The 25,932-nt window shown below is 46.0% G+C and overlaps 1 protein-coding gene across 1 annotated transcript in view; it reads left to right on the top strand.

Moving 5' to 3' along the window:
- The window catches only part of LOC126527925 (dermonecrotic toxin StSicTox-betaIC1-like), a 75,402-nt gene that overhangs the window by 28,281 nt on the left and 21,189 nt on the right, over positions 1–25,932 (top strand). The window contains exon 2 of the mRNA XM_072284592.1: positions 22,172–22,412. Within this exon, the coding sequence (XP_072140693.1) occupies positions 22,172–22,412 (241 nt within the window). The remainder of the gene's footprint in view (positions 1–22,171; positions 22,413–25,932) is intronic.

The following is a 25,932-nucleotide window of genomic DNA, read 5'->3' on the forward strand; positions in this document are numbered from 1 at the left end:
ACCACCGACTTAATGATGCCCACAAGATTGTCGTTCATTGCTTCAACACTAAGGTCCTCTTCCCGAGTTAAAGCCGAATACCTTTTCTGTAGCTTCATCTGGAATTTCTCTATTTTTCCTCTTACCGCTAACTCATTGATCGACTTCTTATGTACCAGTTGTTTCAGTTCCCTCCTCAGGTCTAGGCTAATTCGAGTTCTTACCATCCTATGGTCACTGCAGCGCACCTTGCTGAGCACGTCCACATCTTGTATGATGCCAGGGTTAGCGCAGAGTATGAAGTCTAGATCCGGTGATGAACCGCAATTCTTGCAGTGCAGATTCCAGTCGGCGTGGTGAGGTGTCCTCCAGTGGTCCGAATTAGCAGACCTTCCCATGCAATCTTAACTTTTTTCAATTGGGCTGCGATGGGTCCACTCATGACAGAGTAATCGGCTCCTCTGTCCACTATCGGCTCCTGCGTAGCCGTCGAGAAGCACGTCGAGGTCTGTGGTTCCTTGTGTTGCGTTACAGTTAGGTCTTAGTGTCAGATCACGGCCGCATCGCGTTGACGTGTGGCTGGTACTTCGCGTCGTCAAGTCTTTGGTCGGTGCATTCTTTGCTTGCAGGCTTCGCCGGGATGGCGGCATGTCGTTTTTATGTCGGCGAGAGAGCGTCTACGGCTTCTTCGTCGGCGGCGGAGGATCTTCGCCAGTTCGACGAACAGCAACCACACCTCCATCGGTTGCTGCTTTTAGTTGTCCAGATATGGGATGACGGACTGACCCCGGGCTGGCCCAGTGTATGGTGGGCGCTGTGGTTACAGGTAGCTGCTTGGTGACGGCGAACGGGGCTGGTCGTCGAGGGCTCCACTGAATGGCGGCGACGTAGTCGGCAATATCGCGAGGGCGTTCACCTTGCTGCGGGTGCGGAGCATTGACGGCGAAATCTCGTAGACGCATTTCACGGTATGGGCACGGGTGGCACTCGTGGCTCGCTTCTCCGCAGTGATAACACAGCGGACGATGGTCAGGGGCGCGCCAAACGTCGGTCTTCCTTGGAACGCTGTGCTGGGCGGCGGTCGGGCGTGCTGGGAACGGCGGCGGTTGACGACGGAATTGCGGCGCTGCGGGATGCTGGCGCGGGCGCGGAGGTTGACAGTGCCAGCAGGCGCCGGCGGCATATGTCATCGCTTCTGGCTGGTGTTGCGGCAATTGGGGCTGCATCTGAGGAACTCCGAGTGATCGATGTAGTTCATGCTTGATCATGTCAGTTATTGAGACCACTTGGGGTTGCGACGAAGGCAAGATCTTGTGCAGTTCTTCGCACACAATGGCCCTTATGGACCCTTGAAGGTCGTCGAAACCCTGTGCTTGGATCACGCACTGCGGCGTGAGCACTTGGCCGTTAGATCGGCTAGTGCGAGCAAGACACTGTTCATAGTAAAAATGAACTCAGTTAATGAGGTTATACCGTCGTCTCTTATGCACTTTGCATACATAGACTATCTCCAAGTGGCTTGCCGCGCCTGTAATTCGTCATCCTGTGAAAGGCAGCTTCAAACCACAATCAGTAAGTTTACTCAATGGGCTAACAAAAATGGTTTCTGTTTCTCCGCACAGGGAACAGTTACGGTTTTGTTCTGAAACTGAATGACATCATACTGCCGGTCCAACAAGACTATAGGTTTTTAGAAGTAACATTTGACACCATTTCTAGCTCACATAAAAACATTAAAGACTAAAGCAAATAAAGCACTGAATATCCTCAAAGTTTTATCTCACAAGCACTGGGGCTCCGATCGAACGTCCCTTTTACGTATATACCCATCTCTTGCGCGCAGCATTCTGGACTACGGTTGCGTGATTTATGGCTCAGCCACACAGTCTTACATTCGACGACTTGATCCAGTACATAACCTTGGACTGCGACTTACAAGTGGAGCCTATAGAACATCACTTGTCTCAAGTTTATACATTGAGTGTAATGAACCTCCCTCAGAGCAGCGCAGAGTGTTACTCACTTTTTCCTACGTGCTCAGAGTTCAGTCATCACCGCAACACAATTCTACTTTCATCATCACACAATGCAACTTAAGCTTACCCTATGCAAATAAACCGAGCATGGTTAGGCCACTTGTCCTGTGATATGAGGAATAATGTCGGGAGTATGGCATTCCTCATGAAGTCCTCCAGGTTGCCAAAAAACCACTACGATTGCCCCCGTGGTACGATTTCACACATTTATGTGACTAGACATTAACACATCTAAAGAAAAGAGACACACCACACGATCATATTATAAACAATTACGTGCTCCTCAGGGCAAATATCAAAATAAAATGAAGTTTTACACTGATGGCTCTAAAACAAAAGAACACTTCGATGTAGGAGCCGTAAGGGAAAATTGGGAAACATGTATTCGATTCCCAAAACTTGCCTCTATTTTTACTGCTGAAGATTATGCTTTATGGGTTGTTAAAAAGTTCATTACCGACAAATATAAAGTTACAGTCATATGCACTGATTCCTTGAGTACACTAAAGGATCTACATCTGAAATATAAGTGTGAACCCCTGCTAGGGGATGTATTAAACATGGCGGCGCTTAACAAATACGGGAGATCAATTGCTTTCTGTTGGGTCCCAAGCCATGTTGGGATATCGGGTACTGGAGCAGCTGATAGATGTGCATCGATGGCAGCGTACAAAGACGCAACAAACGCAACACTTCCGCATAAAGATAGCATGCGTGCGATTAGGAAGGCCTTAACGTCAAAGTGGCCACACGAATGGGACCATTGTACAGACAACAAACTACATCTCACTAAACCCATACTTGGTGAGTAAAAGTCGTGTAACCACGAGGAGCGGTTCTTTGAAGTACTTTTATTCCGAGTACACATTGCGCACACACACATCACACATAATTATTTACTCACAAAAGAAGACGCATCAGCATTCAAGAAATGCCAAGAACCACTAACAGTTATGCATATATTACTGACATGTACACATATTGAAGTACACAGACGGAACCTTTTGCACAATCTATATCAACTACACATATCCTTACACCTTGCTTTTATTTTAAGGACATGATCCGACAGTCACATTACCTGACGTACGGAAATTTCTAGACGTCACCGGCTTGCTACACAAAACATAGATTAACACAGCCTTTTCTTTATCAAACTGGATTTTAAGAACACCTTATGTTTGACGAAGCATAGCTTTAACCGCATTTGCGCCACTAAACCACACTTAACTAAATAAATCTAATTTTAAAAAATTCGGTAAGGTCTGAAATACCATGTATACCTACTTGTATATAGGCGTATACAATATGGCACATTTCCTCTAACACAGGCAGCTTTACAGGGTCAAAATTTAGCAGAACAGTGCCTAATTTAACACACAACGCATGCAGTGTTGTGATGTCATATAACTTCAATCATTAGACGTAAAATATATCCAACAGTATCAGCAGCAAAAAAATCGTCGTCCGAGCACTCCGTACAGATGATTAACCAGCAAAGCTGAAACGTGCGGCCCCAGTGTTTATCACTGGCTTAATCCCGATGGTTAATCAACGGCTTGGTGGGCCGCTGGATCCTCGGTACGCCATTGCTGCTTGCGCTCGGCTGCACTAGCCTGTTCATGCTACCGGGCTGCAGCATCGGCACAGCGTAGACGAGCTCACTCCCTATTCTGCTCACAGCGTTGCTGATCAAAAGTGCCTGCTCCTCAGGAGTAACTACGACGCGTTGCCTACCCGTTCCGGAGCCGGAGAGAAACTGTTGAGCACGCGCTTGGCTGCGACGGCGAGCAACGACGTCACTACTGGCGCAGCTAATCCAACACCATCTACATAGGACAAGGCCTTTTCACTCCGATCCATGACGTCATGTTACCTGGCCCGACTGCCATAGAATCAAATGGGGATGCTGCCGAATAGGCCCCAGTGATCTTGACATCACCGCTTTCATCATGCCAGCTTTTTCAATGGAAATTTTGGACCAGGTAGTGGGACTTTATGGATCGGAGTAAACAGTCCTTGGGCTATCTACGTGGTGTTGACAGGAGCCGCCGCCATCACATCAGCCGCCGCCGACAGACCTCCCAGACGATACGCGCCTCTCTTTCTCTTTCTCTCTCTCTTTGCGCATGCGCATGGGGTTGCGCCGGAGGAATTTTCGGCGTACTGGCGACCGATAGGCGGACGTACGAACGGACGGACGAATAGGCTAGCCATATACAGCTTCGCTTTAATAATGCAATTCCATGCGGCTCTCACATCTCATCTCTGATAGACTGAACAAAGAAAAGCGGCAGCAAAAGGGGAAGACAATTGGAATTCGAAAAACTAAGAACTAAAGGGAAGCAAAACTTTATTTGGTTACTGCAGCCGTGTGTTATGTGTTTTTTCTTGGGCATGTAGCACATTCTTGATGTTAATCGATTGGTGCAATATGCATAGGTCCATCACTCTTTGTGTCAAAGGGAAAAATTCCAATTTATAATATTTAAAAATGAAAAAGCAGTGCATGGCCTGGAGGCGCAACGGGACAAATGAACAAAAATCTAGGATGTTTTGTTGATAGTGTACAAGATAGATTCTTGCACCTTCCAAAACGTCAAGAAAAGATTAGTGATGCGCCCGCTCTGATCAGATAAGGAATTGTTATTGCGGTTAGCAGTCCATCTCAATCCGGAACGAGAAAGGAAGAACCGCAGTAATGTTGCCCGCTATGGCAGCCTTGTCTGTACGTTAATATTGTTACGTAGGAAGACGCAGACGAAAACCTATGTACAAGTATATTTACAAGAAAATACGCTGCGCTTGGCCAAGAGGCAACAGCCCGCGCTAGCTTCTAATCGTCGCAGTCGTCTTCTTACTGCTCGGCTCTTCGTCATTGGAAATACTATCCCGTAGCACTACCCCCGGCGGCAAAAGCACCGTCCCGGACCGACTAAAGGCGGGAGTCTAACGCAGTGTAGTAGGTCTTGAGCCTACTGACGTGCACGACATCACTAGATGCCAGAGTAGATGACGAGGTTGAGCTCACAGGAGCAATTTCGTACGTCACAGGCGTCACCTGGCGCAGCACGCGGTAGGGCCCTGTGTATCGCGAAAGGAGCTTTTCTGAAAGTCCGACGTGACGAGAGGGCGACCACAGAAGCACGAGTGCACCAGGCGAAAACTGTACATCACGGTGGCGGGCGTTCTACCGACGCTACTGCGTGGTTTGCGAGTCCGTCAGTCGAGCACGGACAAGCTGGCGTGCATGGTCGGTGAGGCCGATGGCGTCGCGCGCATACTCGGTTGTTGAGATCGCAGCAGGAGGAAGTACTGTGTCAAGGTGCAAGGTCGGTTCGCGACCGTAGAGTAGATAAAATGGAGAAAATCCGGTGGTGTCGTGCCGGAAAGAATTATAAGCAAATGTGACGTAAGGAAGGGCAACGTCCCAGTCGTGGTGGTCCTTCGAAACGTACTTGGACAGCATGTCGGTAAGAGTACGGTTTAAACGCTCTGTCAGGCCATTGGTTTGAGGATGGTATGAGGTAGTCAGCTTGTGTTGAATAGAGCAGGAACGCACAATGTCGGCGATAACTTTCGAGAGGAAGCTACGACCACGGTCAGTAAGCAGCTGTCGCGGGCCGCCATGCACCAAGATAATGTCACGCAAGAGAAAGTCCGCGACGTCAGTGGCGCAACTAGTAGGGAGAGCCCGCGTGATAGCGTATCGGGTGGCGTAATCAGTTGCGACGGCTACCCATTTATTCCCAGAGGATGACGTGGGAAAGGGACCAAGGAGGTCTAATCCAACACGAAAGAACGGTTCCACAGGGACGGTGATCGGCTGGAGATGACCGGAAGGTAGCACCTGAGGTGTTTTCCGACGCTGGCAGGGATCACAGGCAGCAACATAGAGTCGGACGGAGCGAGCGAGACCAGGCCAATAGAAGCGACGGCGGACGCGGTCGTACGTGCAGGTTACCCCAAGATGTCCTGCAGTGGGTGCGTCATGCATCTCAAAGAGCACAGTCTGTTGTAGATGTTTTGGCACGACAAGAAGAAGATCAGGGCCATCAGGGAGGAAGTTCCTTCGGTACAGAATGCCGCCCTGTAGGACATATCGGCATACGGATGCGTCGGTAGGTCTAGAGCGCAGACGCTCGATGAGTACTCGCAGCGATAGGTCTCGGTACTGCTCATCGGCGATGTTAGCGAAGGCAGACGCAGAGAAAATGCCGTTGGCGCTACTACTGTCGACGTCGTCAGGTTTGTCTACCGGGTAGCGAGACAGGCAGTCAGCGTCCTTGTGTAGTCGGCCAGATTTGTAGGTGATAGAGAACGAATATTCTTGGAGGCGTAAGGCCCAGCGACCAAGCCTTCCTGTAGGGTCTTTCAATAAGTATAACCAGCAAAGCGTGTGATGGTCTGTGACAACGGAAAAGGGTCGGCCATATAAGTATGGGCGGAACTTCGCAACCGCCCAAACTAGAGCCAGACACTCACGCTCAGTGATGGAATAGTTGCGCTCCGCGGGCGAGAGGAGCCTGCTGGCGTAAGCGATAACACGATCGTGGCCACGCTGGCGTTGTGCCAGTACTGCGCCAATTCCGTGACCGCTGGCATCAGTACGGACTTCGGTAGGCGCAGAAGGATCGAAATGGGCCAGAACGGGAGGCGTTGTGAGAAGGTCGATTAGAAGCGAGAATGCAGAGGCCTCGTTATCGCCCCGCTGGAAAGGGACGTCTTTTTTCAAAAGCTCGGTTAGTGGTCGTGCTATGGCCGCGAAATTTTTCTCGAAACGGCGAAAGTACGAGCAAAGGCCGATGAAGCTGCGCACATCCTTGACACACTTTGGAACAGGGAAGTGCGTAACTTCATGAATCTTGCTTAGGTCCAGTTGCACTCCGTTCACGTCAACGAGATGTCCAAGGACGGTAATCTGGCGACGGCCGAATTGGAACTTTGATGCGTTGAGTTGCAGACCGGCTCGCCGAAAAACGTCCAGGACTGCTGAGAGGTCCGCGAGGTGCGTCGCAAATGTTGGGGAGAATACTATAACGTCGTCCAAGTAGCACAGGCACGTGGACCATTTGAAACCATGAAGAAGGGAGTCCACCATGCGTTCAAAAGTGGCAGGACCGTTACATAGACCGAACGGCATCACTTTGAATTGATAAAGACCGTCGGGTGTTACAAAGGCAGTCTTCTCGCGGTCGAGATCGTCCACGGCAATCTGCCAATAGCCGGAGCGAAGGTCAATAGAGGAGAAATAGCGAGCACCGTGGAGGCAGTCAAGGGCGTCATCAATCCGAGGTAGGGGATACACGTCCTTTTTGGTAACCCTGTTAAGGTGCCGATAATCCACGCAAAAGCGCCATGAGCCATCCTTCTTTTTTACCAGCACAACAGGTGACGCCCATGGACTACAGGACGGTTCAATAATGTTCTTGGCAAGCATTTTGCGAACTTCGGTGTGAATAACTTAACGCTCAGCCGGTGACACTCGATACGGGCGGTGATGAATAGGAGGGGCATCGCCGGTATTAATGCGATGTTTGACAGCTGTTGTTTGGGCCAAAGGACGATCGTTAAAGTCAAAAATATCTTAGTAGGAAATGAGAACGCGGTAGAGCGCACGAGCGTGCTCGGAAGGCATGTCGGGTGCAATCATTTTTTGTAAGTTGGCGATGGTACAAGTTGCCGACTGCGACGGTAGAGGAGAGAGAGAGAGAGAGACAACTTCATGTAGTCGCCTGCAGAACGACACCATAACTAAATGGCGCCGTGACGCGGGCGCTGACGTCTTCTCAGTGGGTGGTCTCTACTCAACTCCAGCGCGTGTTACTCCCGCGGTCGGTCGCCCTGAGGGCAACGTTCCGTCGGTTTCGCTCGGCCTTTGTCTTTCAAGAGCCGCCGAGACCGGCTGGACGGCCCAGGTTTGGCTTTCGTGGTCGTAGCATTCCGCCGCAGCCGCGAGTCGCGGCGGAATCGCTGTACTTGTCGAAGCCTCATTGGGGAACTTGGTGCAATCCCATAGGATGTGCGTCAGAGTGGCCCTCTCCCGCTGGCACACGCGGCACACATCACTCACATATAATTTAGGGTATAGATGAGTCATTAACACTGGGGTGGGTAAAGAACCAGTTTGCAATTGTCTGAGGAGGGTAGAGGAGGATCGGCTGAATTGTCGTCTACTGAAATCGATGCTACAGAGTGATCCTCGAATGAGCAAAGTGGGGCCAGAGACATCCCGCGTGGCAGCACTTGTGTCGTCAAGCCAAAATTGACCACTGGCAGGCAGACGCAATTCGCCGTAATAGATAAAACTGTGTAAGGTACTGTAATCCCGTGTGTAAGGAGGACGTCTTGCATAGGAGCCGCGATGTAGTGACCGTCGGGGACTGGTGAGGATGACACGAAGTCAACGTAAGTCAGTGCCGAAGGTGGCAAGCGAGCGAAGTCGACGGAACTGAGGCGAGTAGGGCGTTGTTCAGCGGGATCCAGAACAGGCAGGTCGAGGAGGAGAGTACTGGCAGAGCAATCGATGAGAGCAGAATGTGTGGAGAGGAAGTCTAAGCCGAGGATGATGTCGTGGGGACAGTGAGCGATGACTGTGAATAGCACGATTGTTGAGCTATCGGCGAAGGAGACGCGGGCGGTACACATACCAATTACGGGGGCTGTTCCGCCATCGGCGACGTGGGCAACAGGCGTCGTTGCCGGCGTGATAATTTTCTTGAGCCGGTTACGAAGGTCAGCGCTCATTACGGACAAATACGCCCCAGTGTCTATGAGTGCAGACACAGAAACACCGTCGACTTGCACGCCAAGAAGGTTCAGATGAGTGAGCAACGTCAGTAGAGGATTTGGCAGCGTAGGGAGCAATGCAGCGTCACCTCGAGGCGCTGCATCGTCTAGTTTTCCGGCTGGGAGCGGCGTCCGAAGGGAGTCGGCGAATAGGAGCGACGGGGCTGGGGAGAGCGAGATTGTCGTCGTTGGGGCGAAGGCGAACGAGAATAGGAGCGGTTCGGTGCAGGAGAATCAGCGGCGGCGTTCTGAGAGCGTGCGGCATAGGGACGAGAAGCGCCACCTGAGGGGCGAGAGTAGGCAGTATTATTAGTAGGCCGGGTCAGGGAACTCCAGCGACTGCGACAGTGCCGAGAAATGTGCCCGATTCGATGGCAGTGGAAACAAATGGGCTTGTCGTCAGCAGTGCGCCACTCAGATTTGTTGCGGGAACGTGGTGGGTAAGAAGATGCGGGACGGGGCGGAATCGAAGAAGCCGGGCGGGTATCAGGACGATGGGCCGAGCAGATTGTGTGAAGACCCATGTTTTCGAACTCTTGGCGGACAAGTGCCTGGATCAGTGAGACCGTGACTGCAGATGTGTTGGTGGGACTGTAGTCGAAGGCAGGATAGGCGGCCTCGATCTCACGCCGGACGATCCTGGTAACATCGGCAGTGTTGTTGGGACGAGGAGTGCCGGCACAGGAAGATGTCGCTGGGGTGTTGGGCAGACGGGCAAAATGCTGGTCAATATACGTCGGCTTTTAGCGAGTTCCAGGCGGCGGCACTCTTTTATAATAGCATCCACCGTCGCTACGTTGTTGCAAACAAGCAAGTTCAAGGCGTCATAGGCAATGCCTTTGAGGATGTGGGCAACCTTGTCGGACTCAGTCATGTGGGTGTCAACTTTGCGGCACAGAGCCAAGACGTCCTGAATGTACGTGACATGGGGTTCTGTTGACGTCTGCACACGGCCGGAAAGCGCCTTCTGCGCGGCAAGTTGGTGACCGTAGGGGTTGCCGAACAAGTCTCGAAGCTGTGCCTTAAGTGAATCCCAACTGGTGAGCTCATCTTCGTGCGTGCGATACCAAACTCTAGGTGTGCCACCGAGGTAAAAGACTACGTTGGCGAGCATAATAGTAGGGTCCCACCGGTTAATGTGGCTGACGTGCCCATACAGGCTGATCCAGTCATCGACGTCTTCCCCATGTTTGCCCGAGAATACGCCAGGATCACGGGGAGCGGGGAGAGCGATGTAGGTCGTCGAGGTGGCAGCAGGTGTCGGAGCCGGCGGAGTCGGGTTGTCGTCGCCGGGAGCCATGAAGGAAAGCTCGACGTACCGTCCACTGCGAAGCTCCGTGACGAGGTACAGGGAACGTCCACCTCCACCAGATATGTTTCGTAGGAAGACGCAGACGAAAAGCTATGTACAAGTATATTTACAAGAAAATACGCTGCGCTTGGCCAAGAGGCAAAAGCCCGCGCTAGCTTGTAATCGTCGTCGTCGTCTTCTTACTGCTCGGCTCTTCGTCAGTGGAAATACTATCCCGTAGCAATATTGACCCGTGCACTTGCTTATCATTCTCCGGTGACCGCTTTTCTCCAGCTAACAAATGTTAAACGCTATCGCTCGACGCAGGACGCACCTGCGTGTATCTGAACTTTCTAGAATGGTATCCACTGTACTCTCCGTTGTCTGTTGTCATCGAACCTAGTGTTATGTGAGCGTGTGCGCGACGCGAATTGTGTAGTAGTAGTACGTTATTGAAGGCACGCACACGGGCGCGCCAGCGATTACGCTGGAACCTTGGATGAGTCCTGTATAAAAGCCGATGCGCTTGACCCGCAGATCAAATTTCAGCGATGGCCGACTTTACTTACCACTATCCTTGTGCTTCGAGTGTCACTTGCTTTTGCGGGCACATGTTCGCCCAATAAAATGTAGCAAAACTGTGAATCACGAAATATAACACTGTTCTTCGGCGTCACTAAAACGTGACAATATGCCACCTTACCACTTTGTTTTCTCATGAGCAAAAGAGCGAATGTGGCTTGGCTGATTCTTGTTCCTTAGCTGCAGCGAATACAGTTATGTAAACACGATAAAAGTAAACAATGACGCCGTAACAAGAAGGGAAGGCACGGTGCCAACATTGGCTAGTTGGTTAGTCCAGCATTTCTTGCATATTCTTTTTCTTGGCGTCATTCGGCACCAATGACATAGATCCAAACAAATACTTTAGGCAGTGTTGCCCAACGAATGCGACTTTCAAGCAGCCGTCTAAAGGCAGATATCGGTACGCAACACGGCATTCGTGAAACATAACCTTTCTTTTTCTTTTTCTCTTGTTCAACAGGTCAGGAACGCCGAAAAATTGTTTCTTCGGAATATCCTACGACTGAACCAAACACTAACAGAGGCAGAAAATCAACAGCAATATTATTTAGAAGTACCATATAATTAGCGCAACCGTCGCTATGTTAGCATGACTATGGCATCGCTATAGCAGCGTACACGTTAAGAAGGGTGAAGAAACAAAGAATAAAAGTGGAATATGTGGTCTCTCATTCGTGGCAGTGGTGTTCCGCCTCTGGTCACCGATACTGTATATCTGCAAAAAGAAATTCACCGATGATTACAATACTCCCTAATGCGAGATATCAGTTCAACTCTATACGTGCTTTCGCGATATGTTGGCTGGCGCGGACGATGTGCCTCGCGGGGCACATCGCAAACGGAGCGAAGTGTGGCGCAACTACCTCGCTAATCGGGAGATCACGACAGGCAGGCAGCGCGTGGGTGACGCGTGGGCGCGATTCACAGCAGCCGCCTCCGACAGACCTCCCAGACGACGCGCGTTGCTCTGGCTCCATCTCTTATCCATCGTCGCCGCACTACGCTTTTCCTCTCACCTTTTCACCATACCCTCCTCTTCCGCTTTTCGCCTCATGGTACTGCTGCAACCTCCTCCCCCGCTTTCCTTCTTGCGTCTTTCATCCCCCGCTGCGCTCTGCATTCGCTTTCATCTTTCGCTGTGCTCGTTTGCTCGGTCACACCGACGCCGCCGCTCGCCGTAGCAACGGGCGCCTAAGAGACGCGCTCCAAAACGTTTTAATTTAATTATGGGGTTTTACGTGCCAAAACCACTTTCTGAATATGAGGCACGCCGTAGTGGAGGACTCCGGAAATTTTGACCACCTGAGGTTCTTTAACGTGCACCTAAATCTAAGTACGAAACGTTTTAATATAGCGCTAAATTATACATTATGAACTATGTACATTGACCTCCTTTAAACATATAAAATGTGCGTTGTGCTTGGAACACATGTGCAATTTTTTTTCTTTTGCTTTTTTATGGTGAAGTTGATTGGAGAAACTCCAATTAATGACATTTTGATTAGCGACAGTGTGACAGTTGTGGCAACTGTACAATAAACTTTCTTTGCATCTCACGTATGCGTTTTTATTCCCTGATCGCCGAATTCATGCAGCTGCTCCACAGGTCCGAGCCAGCTGACTCCCGGGATTCCCGTTTGTTAAAATTGAGTGCACGGCACTAGGACACATGGGAGGAGAACTAGAAGACGTTTTCGCGAGACGGAACAATAAATGGCGTTGCTAACTTTTCTGCAGTCCACTTTTCGAAGGCCTGTTAAATGCTGACGCTGCTCTTGAGCGGGAGAATTTTCGGGTATTTCTATTTTTCACGAAGTTAATCACATCAATGGAGTGCGGTTTGCTCGTAGAATTTATTGTATGTTCTTTTATTAGAAAACACACCATATGAGCAGTCATCAGCATTCGCTTCCAATTGTATCAACGTGGCCAGCAATTTAATTCAAGGAAAATAAAAAAAAATAAGCAGTTATTATTCTTGCTTCTCATTCTTCTTGGCCGGCGTAGCTATAAGTAACTTTCATAAAACAATGCGAAAATGTTCGCGAATACATATGGGCTCATGCTCATCATAATTTTTTTTTATTTGATAAATACTGCCAGCCTTCAGAGAAGGCCGTATGCAGGAGTGGACAGTACATATGAAGAAATGATCAAAAATAAGAAGACAAGAACGCATTACACAAGGCTCACACTACGCACTGAAAAGCAGCGAAAGACCAATAGTTTGCACGTCGCTCGCATACGAACCCGTGCTACAGATATAAAATTGTACAATGATATATTGACAGAGTGCTTGACAAGGAAAAATTAAATCAAAACACAGACATTCAGCTGCCCATGCGCGTCGCTCGATATGACAAACTGCTGTAATTCATCACTTATCGAAGCATTTGGCGGGAGAACCATAGCATATGTCGTGAGAGGATAAGTGTTGCTGAAAATCGAAGGCTGATGGAATTATAAAGCACTTAAGAATGGCTGTATGGTGGGTTTCTCGATAATGTGTGCACTGAGCCGGTTCCATTCTCGAATAGTTCGAGGAAAAAATGAATTACTGAAGCAATCGGTTCTGCAGGCGTATTCTTTAACTTTTTTCGAGTTATTTCCTCGTGTGGAACGACGAGTCACCTGTTGAATGTACAATTTCTTATCGATACGCAGATTATCATGATATATTAAATACACATATTTCCACTTATCACGATGACCAGTTTATAATGTCACGCCCCGGGGAGTTCGCAAGGCGGATTCACATGGCTCGAATTCTCAGAATGACACCATTTTTGAGCTATTAATTCACGAACTTTGCGGTGAAATACATTCGCGTTTCCAGTTACTTTCGGGCTTCAATGCATAAAGCGACATTTGGTTAGGAAATTGCAATGACAGTGCCCTTTTGCCGCAAGTTTGACAGCGCATATATCGTAACTGGTGTCATGCGCACAGTTCTTTTCAAGTGAATATGCCTTGCAGTCTCACCTGCAAGGACGTATAAATTGCAATATGTGCCATAAAGTAATTAGCTAAAACTGTATTAGTGAATTTCTGCTAATTAGTCGATTGTGTATTTCAATTTTTCGTGCAAGTAATGTCCGGCTCTTCGAGTAGGCTAGCTCATGGACTAGACTTCTGCTATATGTCACAGGTAACTTTTTTTTAAATGTTCGCTGATTCACCTTGTATATAGAAAGCCCCACCGCCGTGGTCTAGTGGTTATAGCGTCGCGCTGCTGAGTTTGAGGTCCCGGGATCAATCTCGGCCGTGGCGACCTCCATGATGTCAAAATGCAAAAATACTCGATAAAGAATCTTAGGTGGTGGTACAAAATTATTCAGGAGTCCCCCTACTGTCACATGCCTCATAATCAGGTAATTATCATGGCACGTAAAGCCTCACGTATTAAGGTATCTATTTATACATGGCAGGCTATTGCTATTTCATGATTGGGAATACAGGCTTGCCGATTCCTCCATCAGTAAAGCTTCCCGACACGTTACCACGTATACTCTCTTTTGCTAATATCAGTTAACCCAGTAAATGTTTGCATCTTTGACAATCCTAGTCGGGCAGCCAAATTACATCCGGCACTTCCTCTTTTCACATGCTGGAGACGCTCGGCGCCTTGAAAAGATAGTAGCCATGCGCTATCGTCACACGAAAACGATGCCGAACGCCGCTTTTCTTTTTCTATAACCGGAATTTCTCTTGTCCTAGTTACTGCAGTAACATGTTCAACTTGAAAATTAAGACAGCGATCAAAAAAGTCGCAGTTTCATCCGAGAGCCGAAGCATCGATTGCGATTGCAAATTAGTTGACAGCTATACAATGTAAGTATAGTATAGTAGTAACAACAAAAATACGCGAGCTAGCGCATGTGTGTGCTATTGTGTGTAGTGTCCCAACTTTTGTTTCTCTGAAAAATGGCCGTGGAACAATGGGAACAGATGCTTTGCTCTCCTTCCAACCAATTAGGTGTGAAATATGACGCAAGTGAGCTCGAAAGAGCTATCTGGTTGCATTCTTGGTTATCGCGAAGGGACTACACTGGTGTGCACCAACCAACTGGAGCAGACGCACATGGGGTGCCTCGAACACGGCAGACTTACAACAGCTGCAGCCTACGCCTCGTGTCTCCCGCTTATGTGACCGCAAATATGCGGTATAAGTGTTACTGAACTCTTTGTGGAGACATGACAGGTTGTTACATACGTCATGTCGACGAACCCAGAGGTTTTGATGCAGTGTCATGACAGCCTGAGAGTGCCGTTTTTGCTTAAATACGAGAACACAGTCAGCGCCTCTTGCAAATTAAGGACTAGTGCTTCTGTTTTTCAGGTGAGTTTCAAAAGTTTTTGAATTGTTACGTTACCAAAGAAATAGAACCTGAGTGCACAATGTGTTTTCTAAGAAAAGGCGTTCGGACTTCTTTCAGTTGCTTTACGAAACAGGTAAGTAAGTTTTGCGTAATTGTCGCTGTGTTTTTCTTTTTTTCGCAAACCTGCTTGTTGTACCTTGGGATTGCTTCCCCGTTCTAGCACTTAGGATAGGTGCCTGTTTCGTCACTCATTCATCTGTAGCCGTGGGCACTTCACACGCAGCTCCTCCTCTCATCTGCATTGTCATCCAGACCGATTACCGAATGTTATCTGCGTTTAACTACGGTGCAAAATAAGAATGAGCGCAAAGTGAGTCATTCTCCGAAGTTTGTTTTTTAAATTGAGTGGATTATATTTAACATGGTGACGCTGAGTAGGCTAAGCTTATAAAATAAAGAATTCATGCCGCGTCGGGGTACTGACGTTGTCTATGTTAATGTGTGCGTCAGATAATTTCGCGAGATCATTCAGCCAAAAAAAGAAAAAACTATCTCCCAAAGGGCGTGGCCTACGTAGACGCCGTAGAACATGGAGAACGCAAGGGGATGTCCGTCGCCGTAGCGGTGGACGGGAACGGAAAACCCCTCGCGAATGGAAGTGCGAAAACGGACAACGCCGAAGTAGCGGAGGACTCAGCAATATTTACCCCGCAGGCCCGGAGGGTAAATAACTAACTCACTAAATAAATAAATAAATAAATAAATAAATAGTTAGCATTAGCGGTGACCTCCACCAAATCAAGAATTATTATAAGCGACTCAAAGATCGCAGTTCATAATTTCGCTAAAGGACGCATCTCGCCAGAGGAGCTGAAAATTCTTAGTAATAACACCTACCATCATCGGGAGACGATCCAAATTATTTGGGTGCCCGCGCACACCTCTCTGCTCGGCAACGAGGCGGCTCGCTGCGTAGCTCGAGGTCTTGGTCACCGAGCAAGTGAGCCAGCCCAGCTGGGAACGAGAGGAGACCGCATGATCAGCTACAAAGAAGTGATCGATTACTATCGGCTGGGAAGGGCCCGGTACCCACCAGCTCATCCCGAGCTAGCCAAGAAACACGCGGTAGCCTGCCTGGCGGCTCCTGCAAACAAACATGTATCCTAACCCCGAGGTCTGCAGCAGATTCTATCCAGGGCAAAACAATGATCACTGCAAATTATCTAAGGATAGGGCGGATCTGCCACATATCCTATGGGCATGCTCCACGGCGGCTTCTCACAAGGGCAGCAAAATTCAAGACCGGCTGCAGTGGGAGACCCTGCTGCTAAGCTCAGACCAGCAAGGCCAACTCTGCGCCGTCCAGCCAGCCGAGCCAACCATTCAGAACCAGGGGATCTCGACCACCTGCTAGGCGGAGGGAGGCTGCGTCCAACCCCGTGATTGCTGGCATCAATAAATGCCGACTCTCTCTCTCTCGCCCCCCAAAAAGAAATGCATTATTGCTGCAGTAGCGTCGTCTTCATCGCACATCATTATCTTTCATCTTCTGGCCAGCGTGGTCACCGCTCCGCTCTTCGCCTTCACTTTCCCGAGTAAATGCAGAGACGACCACAAGCCTCGTCGGCCACCGTCAGGTCGGGCTGCACTGCCACGTACGTTGCGACCAGCACAAACTGTGGGACATTTATTCAACGACCAAAATATTTCATGCACAGCGATAATCACAAAATATTGCAATGAATCATTAAGAATTCCATATACATTGTGACCTCAGACGAAACATTGATTGATTGATTGATTGATTGATTGATTGATTGATTGATTGATTGATTGATTGATTGATTGATTGATTGATTGATTGATTGATTGATTGATTGATCGATTGATCGATCGATGTGGTTTCTTTCTCCAAGGCAACACTGAGGCTACAAGAGTCGGCGTGGTTAAATCAAACTAAGGAACAATTCTGATAGTAAGGAGTTTCTTGAGTTCCTTAGCGAGCTATCAAAAGCGTAATAAACGAGCCCTCTTGAATTTCGTCCCAACAAATTCTGCCCCCCCCCCCCCCCCCCCCCGATTTTACCCTTCGATCTCGTGATCAATAATGAAATGCCATTCCCACCACATGGCGGGTTGAAAATAAAAGAAAGGGAGATGATCCTTGCAGATCAGACCGAAAAAACATCGCTCTTAAAACTCAAACCGCTGATCCAAGCATCTACTTTCTTTCTTCGAAACCTGACGAAAGTTAATCGATAATCATTTATTGTATAATAGAGCATGCGGCGGACATAATAACGCTATGCGAGCGTAAGCACATGCTTCTCGCGCAATGCGTTTTGAAGCACACAGTTTTGGTGAATAAATTATACAATTGCAAGATAAACACCCGAAATCGCGATATATTTTTTTTTTATATTGAAATATTGCTGTTGTTTGTATCAGAAAACGTGAGTGCAACCGTATTTTTAGATGACTGGAATCGCATTTTTCTAGAGCGCTTCTCTGATGAAATATCCATCAGGAAATCTGAAACTCAGTAAGCCCATTTAGCATCCAGGAACAGCAGTCTCGAGACAAAGAGAAACATGCTGTGTTGACGCTGATGACTTCGCATACCAGGCCTGTTTAATAGCCGGGCACAGTTAATAACAGCTGCATTTCTGCTTTCGTCTGGCATAAACAGTGGCTTTAATTTTTCCTGACAATCGGCTACATGATGCAAGAGAATTATGTAATTATGTAGAACATCGCGTATCAAAAATAATTAGTAATATGTAGAAGCGAAATCGGCGTAAGGGAACGAAAGACAGGAATGTTAATAACGCACATGTCATATCTATAAATTAAATGAAAAAAAACAGGTGTTCAAGAAACCTTGCTTTATTTATGTATTTACTCACTCCTAAAAAATGCACACCGAAGCAAGTGCCAGAATCACTCGCTTAGCTAACATACCAGTTTTGTAAAAATAATGGCAGTAAATGTTTTAAACGACACGTGTATTCGAAGAGCTTGTTACCCAGGGATTTATCAAACCTCAAATTTAGCAACCACATGTGACCTCGCACGATGTACCTTTTGAGCACTGCTCGCAAAAACAAATACAGACCGTTCTATTGTGATGAGTATTCTCTGAATACTTCGGAAACAATCCCGTAGCTATTACGCCAGTACTTACCGCCTTCCTATTTTTCCCTGCTGATCGGCTTCTTCAAGGTTAGAAGGAATCGCCACAATATTCCATCACGCATCCACGGTGAGACACCGCCATATACGTAATTTCCTGCGAAGTGTTTCCATTCTCATGCCGAAATTTGGAATTGGGGGCTTAACAAAATGGAATGTGCTCGAGCGGCCAGTACATACAACATGTGGATGGCTGCTGGTGCATCGTGACTAATGAATGGCTTAACGTGTAATAAATATTTTTATCCTTTATTCTTTTTCAGAGAATTTCAGGGCTTGGTTACTGAAAGAAGGAGTCCGGATCATGCTTCTCGAAGCGACATGCCTGTTCATGCTGTCGATTTGTGCTGCAAGTATTTTTCACACTGGTTCTTCGGTTGTACCGCGGAAGGAAGTGGGGGATATTAAATACACCAGATGTTTTTTTAGAACATACATGTATTTTATTAAAGGCTATTTGAGTGTTGGTGATAAGTTCTTCGGCGAGGTGGACAAATTTTGCGTCAACAGCGTGAGTGTTGGAAAAAATATTTCCCGAATGATTTTCTATAAACGTTTTTATTAGAGCCGTGCCGCAAACTGTTCATATGGCAAATTAGAAGGCAGTCGCGTTTCTCGCACAGCTCTTTTGACAAACCTTGAAAATCAAGGCCTAGTTCAACATATTGATAAATAAATTTCAACACTCAACCCAAGCAATACCGAAACAGAGCACACGCTGCAGCCATGTAAGAAAAAAAAAAACACCGCCATAATCCGGAGGTAGTGGGTTTGGCTTCCACCGGTGGCAATGTATCTTTTCGTCAACTTTCATTTCCCTTTTCCCCATTATTTTCTCACATTTCAATTTCGACTACAGCTAATTTCTCGATGCTTTCTTGGCTGCATTGTCTGTAGGGATTTATGTTGGGATTTATGTGATCATGATTAACAAAACCAAGCCCCTCGGTTCCCCTTCTCTCGCGTGACTAAGTGTCAGACGAAGTTTAAACGATGACGAGTGGCTACAGGTACTGATACAGCGAGTCGCCGCAAATGCTTGCTCGGCAAAACGCGCCGTATCAGTCTATGCCGCGACTGACCGTGGCGTTCCGTTTGAAACTTCATCGCACTTTTCCTCAAGTGGCGTTTCAGTCACACATGTTCCCGGGACCGCCTTCCCTGCGCTCACGGTGTAGTCGGTTACGATACTGCTTGAATTAAGCGTAGAAATCCGATGACGAATTTCTTCAAATAGGTATTGCTTTCAAGAAGCAAAGAAGAAGCAGTGGCATCGAAATGTGACTGCTTCCCAATTCTCTGTATAGCACTACGGCCTTCAAGGTTCAATTTTGTTTCTTCCTATTTTTCTGATACTGTCATTATTAGCAGCAACCTATGTCCGACTCGCCGAAAACCGCATCTTCTAAAACGCGACGTCGATAATACCATAGCCTTTTGATGAAAAGTCCTTAGTTTTCAAAAGAACACCTTGTATGTATTCTGTTCTTCAGGACGGTAAGTTGTGAATTGCATCGGCTTTTATCGTGTTTGAAACATGTCTCGCATACGAAGATGACTGTAACACAGTATAGTAACAGAAATAGGCGTGATAGGAGTGAGAACTGACGAACTTTTGTTGTCGTTTAATTATTGAGGTATCGCACGCGGTTAGTAAATTTACAGCGTTATGTAACTGATACCGAAAATAAAAAAGAGACTCGGCAAGTATTTTTTTACTTCATAATCTACTCACAGTATGCAAATACATAAATTAGTGGAATGTTGCATTTTCGTCTGCACCTGTGAGTGAATATAACTTTCGCAAAGCTATAACTAAACTTTCTCACAGATTTCACATTAAATCAGTTTGCATCTTGCTTTGTTCGCATTTCTTTTTTTTTAAACAGCAACACTTGTTAATCAAAACTGAACAAACAATAATATGTATTCTATAAACGCATGCAAAAAACTTGCGCTTGCTTCTGAATACTTTCCAGCATAGTGCGTAGCAGTGCTGCTGTCCGCCGAAATAGTCACTGCTCTTATTTGCCATTGTCCGGAAATATCTCAGCAAGAAAGAAATACTAATAACCTGCCACCAAGAGCTTTCAGGGTCAAATGAGGGCAGTAGCTGTGCACTGAATTGAAGCTGCACTTGTCAAGGAACAGTTGTCATAATCATGAAAGTTTGTTATGAAGCACTCCGCTTTCTCCATTCTTGTGGCAGCACCCTGCTAAACACGGAGGACATTAAATGATCAATACCTGCAGTATCTGCTACATTTTTGTCGTAAATAAAATGAAGACTGGCAAAAGAAAAGCTGAGAAAATCACTCAACTGGCTACTGGGCTCCCAGAAATAAAATCAATAAACAGACAATGCTTTGGAGCTCAGCGGACGCGTGTCTGTTGGGACGCAGATAGGGAGGGCCATGACACAACCTCTCCGCGCCTTTTGTTTCGGTATGTCTTAGTGGGCATAGGCCGTATGCGTATAACATTACTTCTTACAGTAATATTCTCAGTGTTACTGCGATTGCGAGAATATAGTAGCCGTCATCGATAGGTGACATAGTCTCTTTCTTGTTTTTTAATTTGAGATTTTTTTCTTTTTTCATTTAAAAAATTTGACGATTTAGTTCGAAAATATTTCTGGCAAGCAAACCGCACAGAAATCGAAATAACTTTTCTGCATTAAAATATTTTTAAAAAAAAGTAAGCAATATTGGAGATCGCAGGGAGACGCCTTTGTCCTGCAGTGAACATAAATTATTATTATTATTATTATTATTATTATTATTATTATTATTATTATTATTATTATTATTATTATTATTATTGGCTCATCCCCCATAATTAGCTAAGGACCTACAGTAGACCAACGAATTCTACAAAACCTTCACAAACAGGGAATAAATTTTCACAGATAAATGTCAGTTAACCCTGTATATCATATAAGTAAACAAACAAAAAGAAAGAACGTTATAAGTTGCCTCAGCTGTTTTCCTTAAAGTGGTTTATAATTTGTATGTGATGTAGCATCCTAGTTCATAATGCTATTTTATGAATCAGCGATTCACAAACAGGTAAATAAGGCATGCAATTCTTTTTGGGTGTACTTTTTGTGGACCCGTTATGACTACAACACAAATTTGATAGCTGTTGTAGTTTGTCTTCTAGCATTAGTGTACTATGACTCATTCTGATTACACCGGCATCTTTGAATTTTAGCTATGTGGGTAGAATAATTGTTCATAGTCCTTACCAAGCAGGCTAACCGACGATATCCAAAACTTTAAAGTACGCTTCTTTAACGGATATATTGGCCTTTTGAAGCACTGCTGTAAGCGCGAACGTGAAAGCAAAAAGGCATACATCATCAAGAGTTATACAAGATGTGTGTTGGTCAACCTTTCGTTTCTTATCGAACGACGAGATCACTTTTACTGATTCGCCGTGTCGAGCACGCACACGTGATCCTGATCTTTTCCTTTTCAACATTTATATAGCACGTTGTTTCCAAATACAATTCTCAATTGTTAGACCAGCGCTTGTCCTAACCGCCTCCTGTTGTATTTGTTAATTTGTGCGCTGCTGGAGAACTGATATTTTCTCTGACCTAACCAAGATTGTGGACCTTGGGCTAGGAGCGTAATAGGTTCTGGAAATCATTTCTGTCACTATTTTTCCCCGCGCCTTCCAAGCTTTCAAAATGCGCGTTTCAGCTTTACAATACTGCTGGTGGGAAAGCGGCCGTCTCAGTTGGGGCAACCTAAATGTTTAAGAAAATCTGCTTACAGAATTTTCCATACTTCTATTTCGTTGAGGAAGTGACCATTTTATCGGTAAGATATGCGGAGGAGATGTGGATGTAGACACAGCAGTTTCACGATATTATACAGCACCGAGCAAACAATCGTAGTCGTCGCCCCGTTTGTGGATATGAGGCCCAAATGTATAAATAACAAAAATTTCGCCGCTGCTTTCGTCTCTAGCAGGGATCAACCTCGACAAGCCATCGGCCCTTCTACTTATTCGGAAACATGGCGAACAGCCTGGCAGACGTGGACAACTTTGTGGCGCAGGGTGCAAACGCCATCGGGGCTGACCTCAGATTTGCCTCCGACGGAACGGCGCTGGATTTCTATCATGGCGCGCTTTGCGACTGCGGTCGCGACTGCCTAAAATCAGCGGAAGTTCCCGAGTACCTGTCCTACCTGAGGGACGTGGTCAATGAAGGTCAGTTCAAGAAACAAAGAAAGTGACTGACTGTGCGAAACCTATCTCCACGTACTATTTTGGCGAATCAGCGTAAAAAGGCAGACTTTACCCTGCCTCCCCCGCCCCATTATGACATGGTCCTCGATTCGAAGCTCGAAACAACATCACAGAGTTGACCATAGCGCCGCCCCTTGACCAATGAATACATTACACTTCCAAGAATTACCGCTTATTGGCAATTTAGAACAGTCACCACCTCTATCGATGGGTGGCGGCGCCGTCCAATTTCTTGAGCAGAATAATTGGCCAGCAGTCGAGATAACTAAGACGTTTAGAGTATTCGTCAAAAAAAAAAAAAAAACCCGGGAAGAGATTGATAGAACCGGAGTCATCGGAAGCGTAGGTAACGATACAATATGTGAATACATGTTTTAAATACGAAAGTTCAAAACGAGATCAAATATGCAAATAGAGTTGATGGCTATAAATGCAGTGAAACCTCAATGAATAAATTAGGCTGGGTCGCCACCTCGTTTCAATGCATATGTCAATAAACATCGTTCTGATCGTTGAGATGACGCGGAGCTCTCAGTGGAGGAACATTCTAGAATACGGGGATGCGTAAAGCTTCATCACTTAGATGGCATACTAATGCAAATTTCGCGTGTAGCGTGCTACCGCAGCAAGGACGTCTCTTGGAGAAACAAAAACGTTTCCGAAATGGCTATGGAAAACATTTGAAAGCAGGCGCTACAGACAATAAGGAGCATCAGGTCATATACCTAGATCCCGTACTATATTATAACAATAAAGTTTGTGCCTGAGGTCTGTCGGGACGCTTGGTGAACCAAGCTCCCAGACTTCTCGCACCACGCTTATCTTTTGAAGCCTCGCGTAGTTGTCCTGAAGCACAAACGGGCGATAGTGCAAACGCTTTGTCGGGCGTCCGTTTTCCGAAAGCCCGCGTAACAGTGACTTTGTCGCTGTATTCTAGGATGTCCAAGATTTTGCATTTTGAACTTAAGACCTATAGGTCATAGACAAGTGCTTCAGTGCGGTAGGATATATGTACCGGGAAATATATTTTACAATGAATGCATTGTTGCGCCAACAAGGAGAATAAAGACTTGGGAGGGAGAGTATGAAACCACAGATCAAGCGCTTAATCTGTCGTTTCGTACTCACCCCCCCAAATCTTTATTTTCTTTTTTGGCGCAACAGTGTATTCATTAGATCCCAACCAACTCGCCCATCAACAAGTTCTCATATATTTTACAATATGGAGAAAATGTGTTAAGTCCAAACCTTGGGCTCAGTTTCTGACAGTGTCAATTTTGCCTAATTAAAAGTTCACGTCCTCTCATGTACTAAGTGATATAACAGCATATTCCCTTTCAGCGATCCTATAACCCGATATTGTAAGTTAGGCAGTACAATCGTCGGAGGTAAATCGATGGTTCTTGTGCGACGTCCAGCCTCACTGAGCAATTTCTACGAAAGTTAATCAAATTAAATTCACACAGATTTAACACAGAGGACAAAATTTGAGGAAGAGCATACTTGAGCATTAAGTTGATTCGTAGAGAAAAATGCACATATCACCACCCTAAAGGGGCTACAAGAAGATGCCGTCAGTAAAGTTATAAGCACGCTTTAGCTCAGGACTAACTCCAAAGCGGCCTGATCAAATACATGTAAAACGCAAAAGTACTTGTATGGGAAAACCACCGAACCGATAATAATGAAGCTGGTTGCAGTTGAGAGAGAAAGTTGAATATTAGACATTGTAGGAGGCCGAATTTTTGTTTAGAGCTTCGACGTTGTCACGAGAATTTCCGAACTTTGGTAAGTTTAAAAAAAGTTAAGCACTGATTTAACAAATCCTAACTCTGCGCCAGAAGGAGATATCGCAGTTATATAAACTGAACTTGTTAGCGCAACTTAGACGGACAAATTTGATATTTGAATTTACAGCTTCCGTTTCGTTGTTACGGTGTTTACAACGATTTTACAATAGTTCTACACACAAATTATTCGCTTTACAATGCGGTTTGAGTGGTAAATCAGTTTTTGTCCGCTTTAGAGGCACTATTACGTGCAGTTAACCGAATTGTTATAATAATTTTTATTGCTGAGTTACAAATCTGTACATTTCATGGTGTCATTTCTTAGAATCTTGCAATCTTTAACAATATAGAAACAACGGTGCACCAAAATAAAGATCTGCCTCCTGCGACCACTACACTTTAACTCGTTTTTCTTTAAATGCTACAAACTTTCCTAAAATTCGGTTAGTAGTCGCAGATAAAAACACTTTTAATGTTTCCAACCATTTTAATAGGATCCTCTGAGCAGAAGCTTTCTTTAATTTCCTCACCGTCATATTCCGCGAAAACAGAAAATCAAAGTCGTTTTTGGGGGTCATAGATATATTATTCTGTTTTCGTTGGGGTGGGGACCTATTCTATAAGTGAAGAATTTCAAACCTTCAGTACTATAATAAGCAGTTACCAGATGACACAAACATTTTAGCGAACGTGTATGATTTCTGAGTCAAACTGAGGGGAATGCGGGTTTACATAAATCGGATAGTACCACCTTCTGTATTCTGTGTAACTTAATAATGTCATTCCTATATTTGAAGTCTCGAAAATACGTAATACTACAACACTAAAAGTAAAAAGGTGTAATAGGCAAGGACTGGTACATATGAGGCAGCGAAATCCCATGAATGCATATTGCAAAATCCTAAACCACGTTCAGCTCAGTGATGTTTCATTAGTATTTTAGATAAGTAGCAATCCACACGACAGATTTACACAGACAAAGTGACTTATTGTTCAGTATCACAAAGTGTAGTAAAACGATTAATGTTTCTATTTTGCAAGTGAGCCTTGCATAATCAGCCTGCTACGAGACATCTTACAACGAAGCTGTTAGCCTCTCTGTGGTCGCCATCTTAAGTGTCCGTCCGTGAACAAAAACTATGATCAACAGCAATGGCTCATACCCCCTAAACAAGCACAAAGGCAATGGATCATCCGCGTCGTAATGCATAGGCTACAAGCGCTCGGCAAAGTTAAGCGAACAATAGATACATTCATTGGAATTACGCATAAAACGTACAGAACAGCGTACGTTTCAATAAAAAACAAGCTCACAACAAGCTGCCGTCATCACCAGCAATGGCTCATACTGCCGTAAGGAAGCAACCAAATGGAATGGCTCATTCTATCAGCCATTTAATAAATAAGTAATCCTCCTCCTCGGCCGCCTTTTATACATGGCGCGCTCTGGGGCGTGTGCCCCGTGCTGCGAGCTGCAAGGTCAGAAGTGAAATAAAAAAGAAAGTTTCTTCGGCTTATTCCTATCTGGACAGGGCTGACTGCTCTATTATACGATATATTATTTATTTTCAGTTTATTTCTCATCTTCGATTATTCATTTATTTCCCTTTGTATTACCTATTTGTTTATTAAGTAATTTATTCCATTTTCAATTGTATTACTTTCCGGTTTGTGGCCTATCCTCCCCAGTG

Source organism: Dermacentor andersoni, chromosome 9 (assembly GCF_023375885.2).
Source record: "Dermacentor andersoni chromosome 9, qqDerAnde1_hic_scaffold, whole genome shotgun sequence".
NCBI lineage: Eukaryota > Metazoa > Arthropoda > Arachnida > Ixodida > Ixodidae > Dermacentor > Dermacentor andersoni.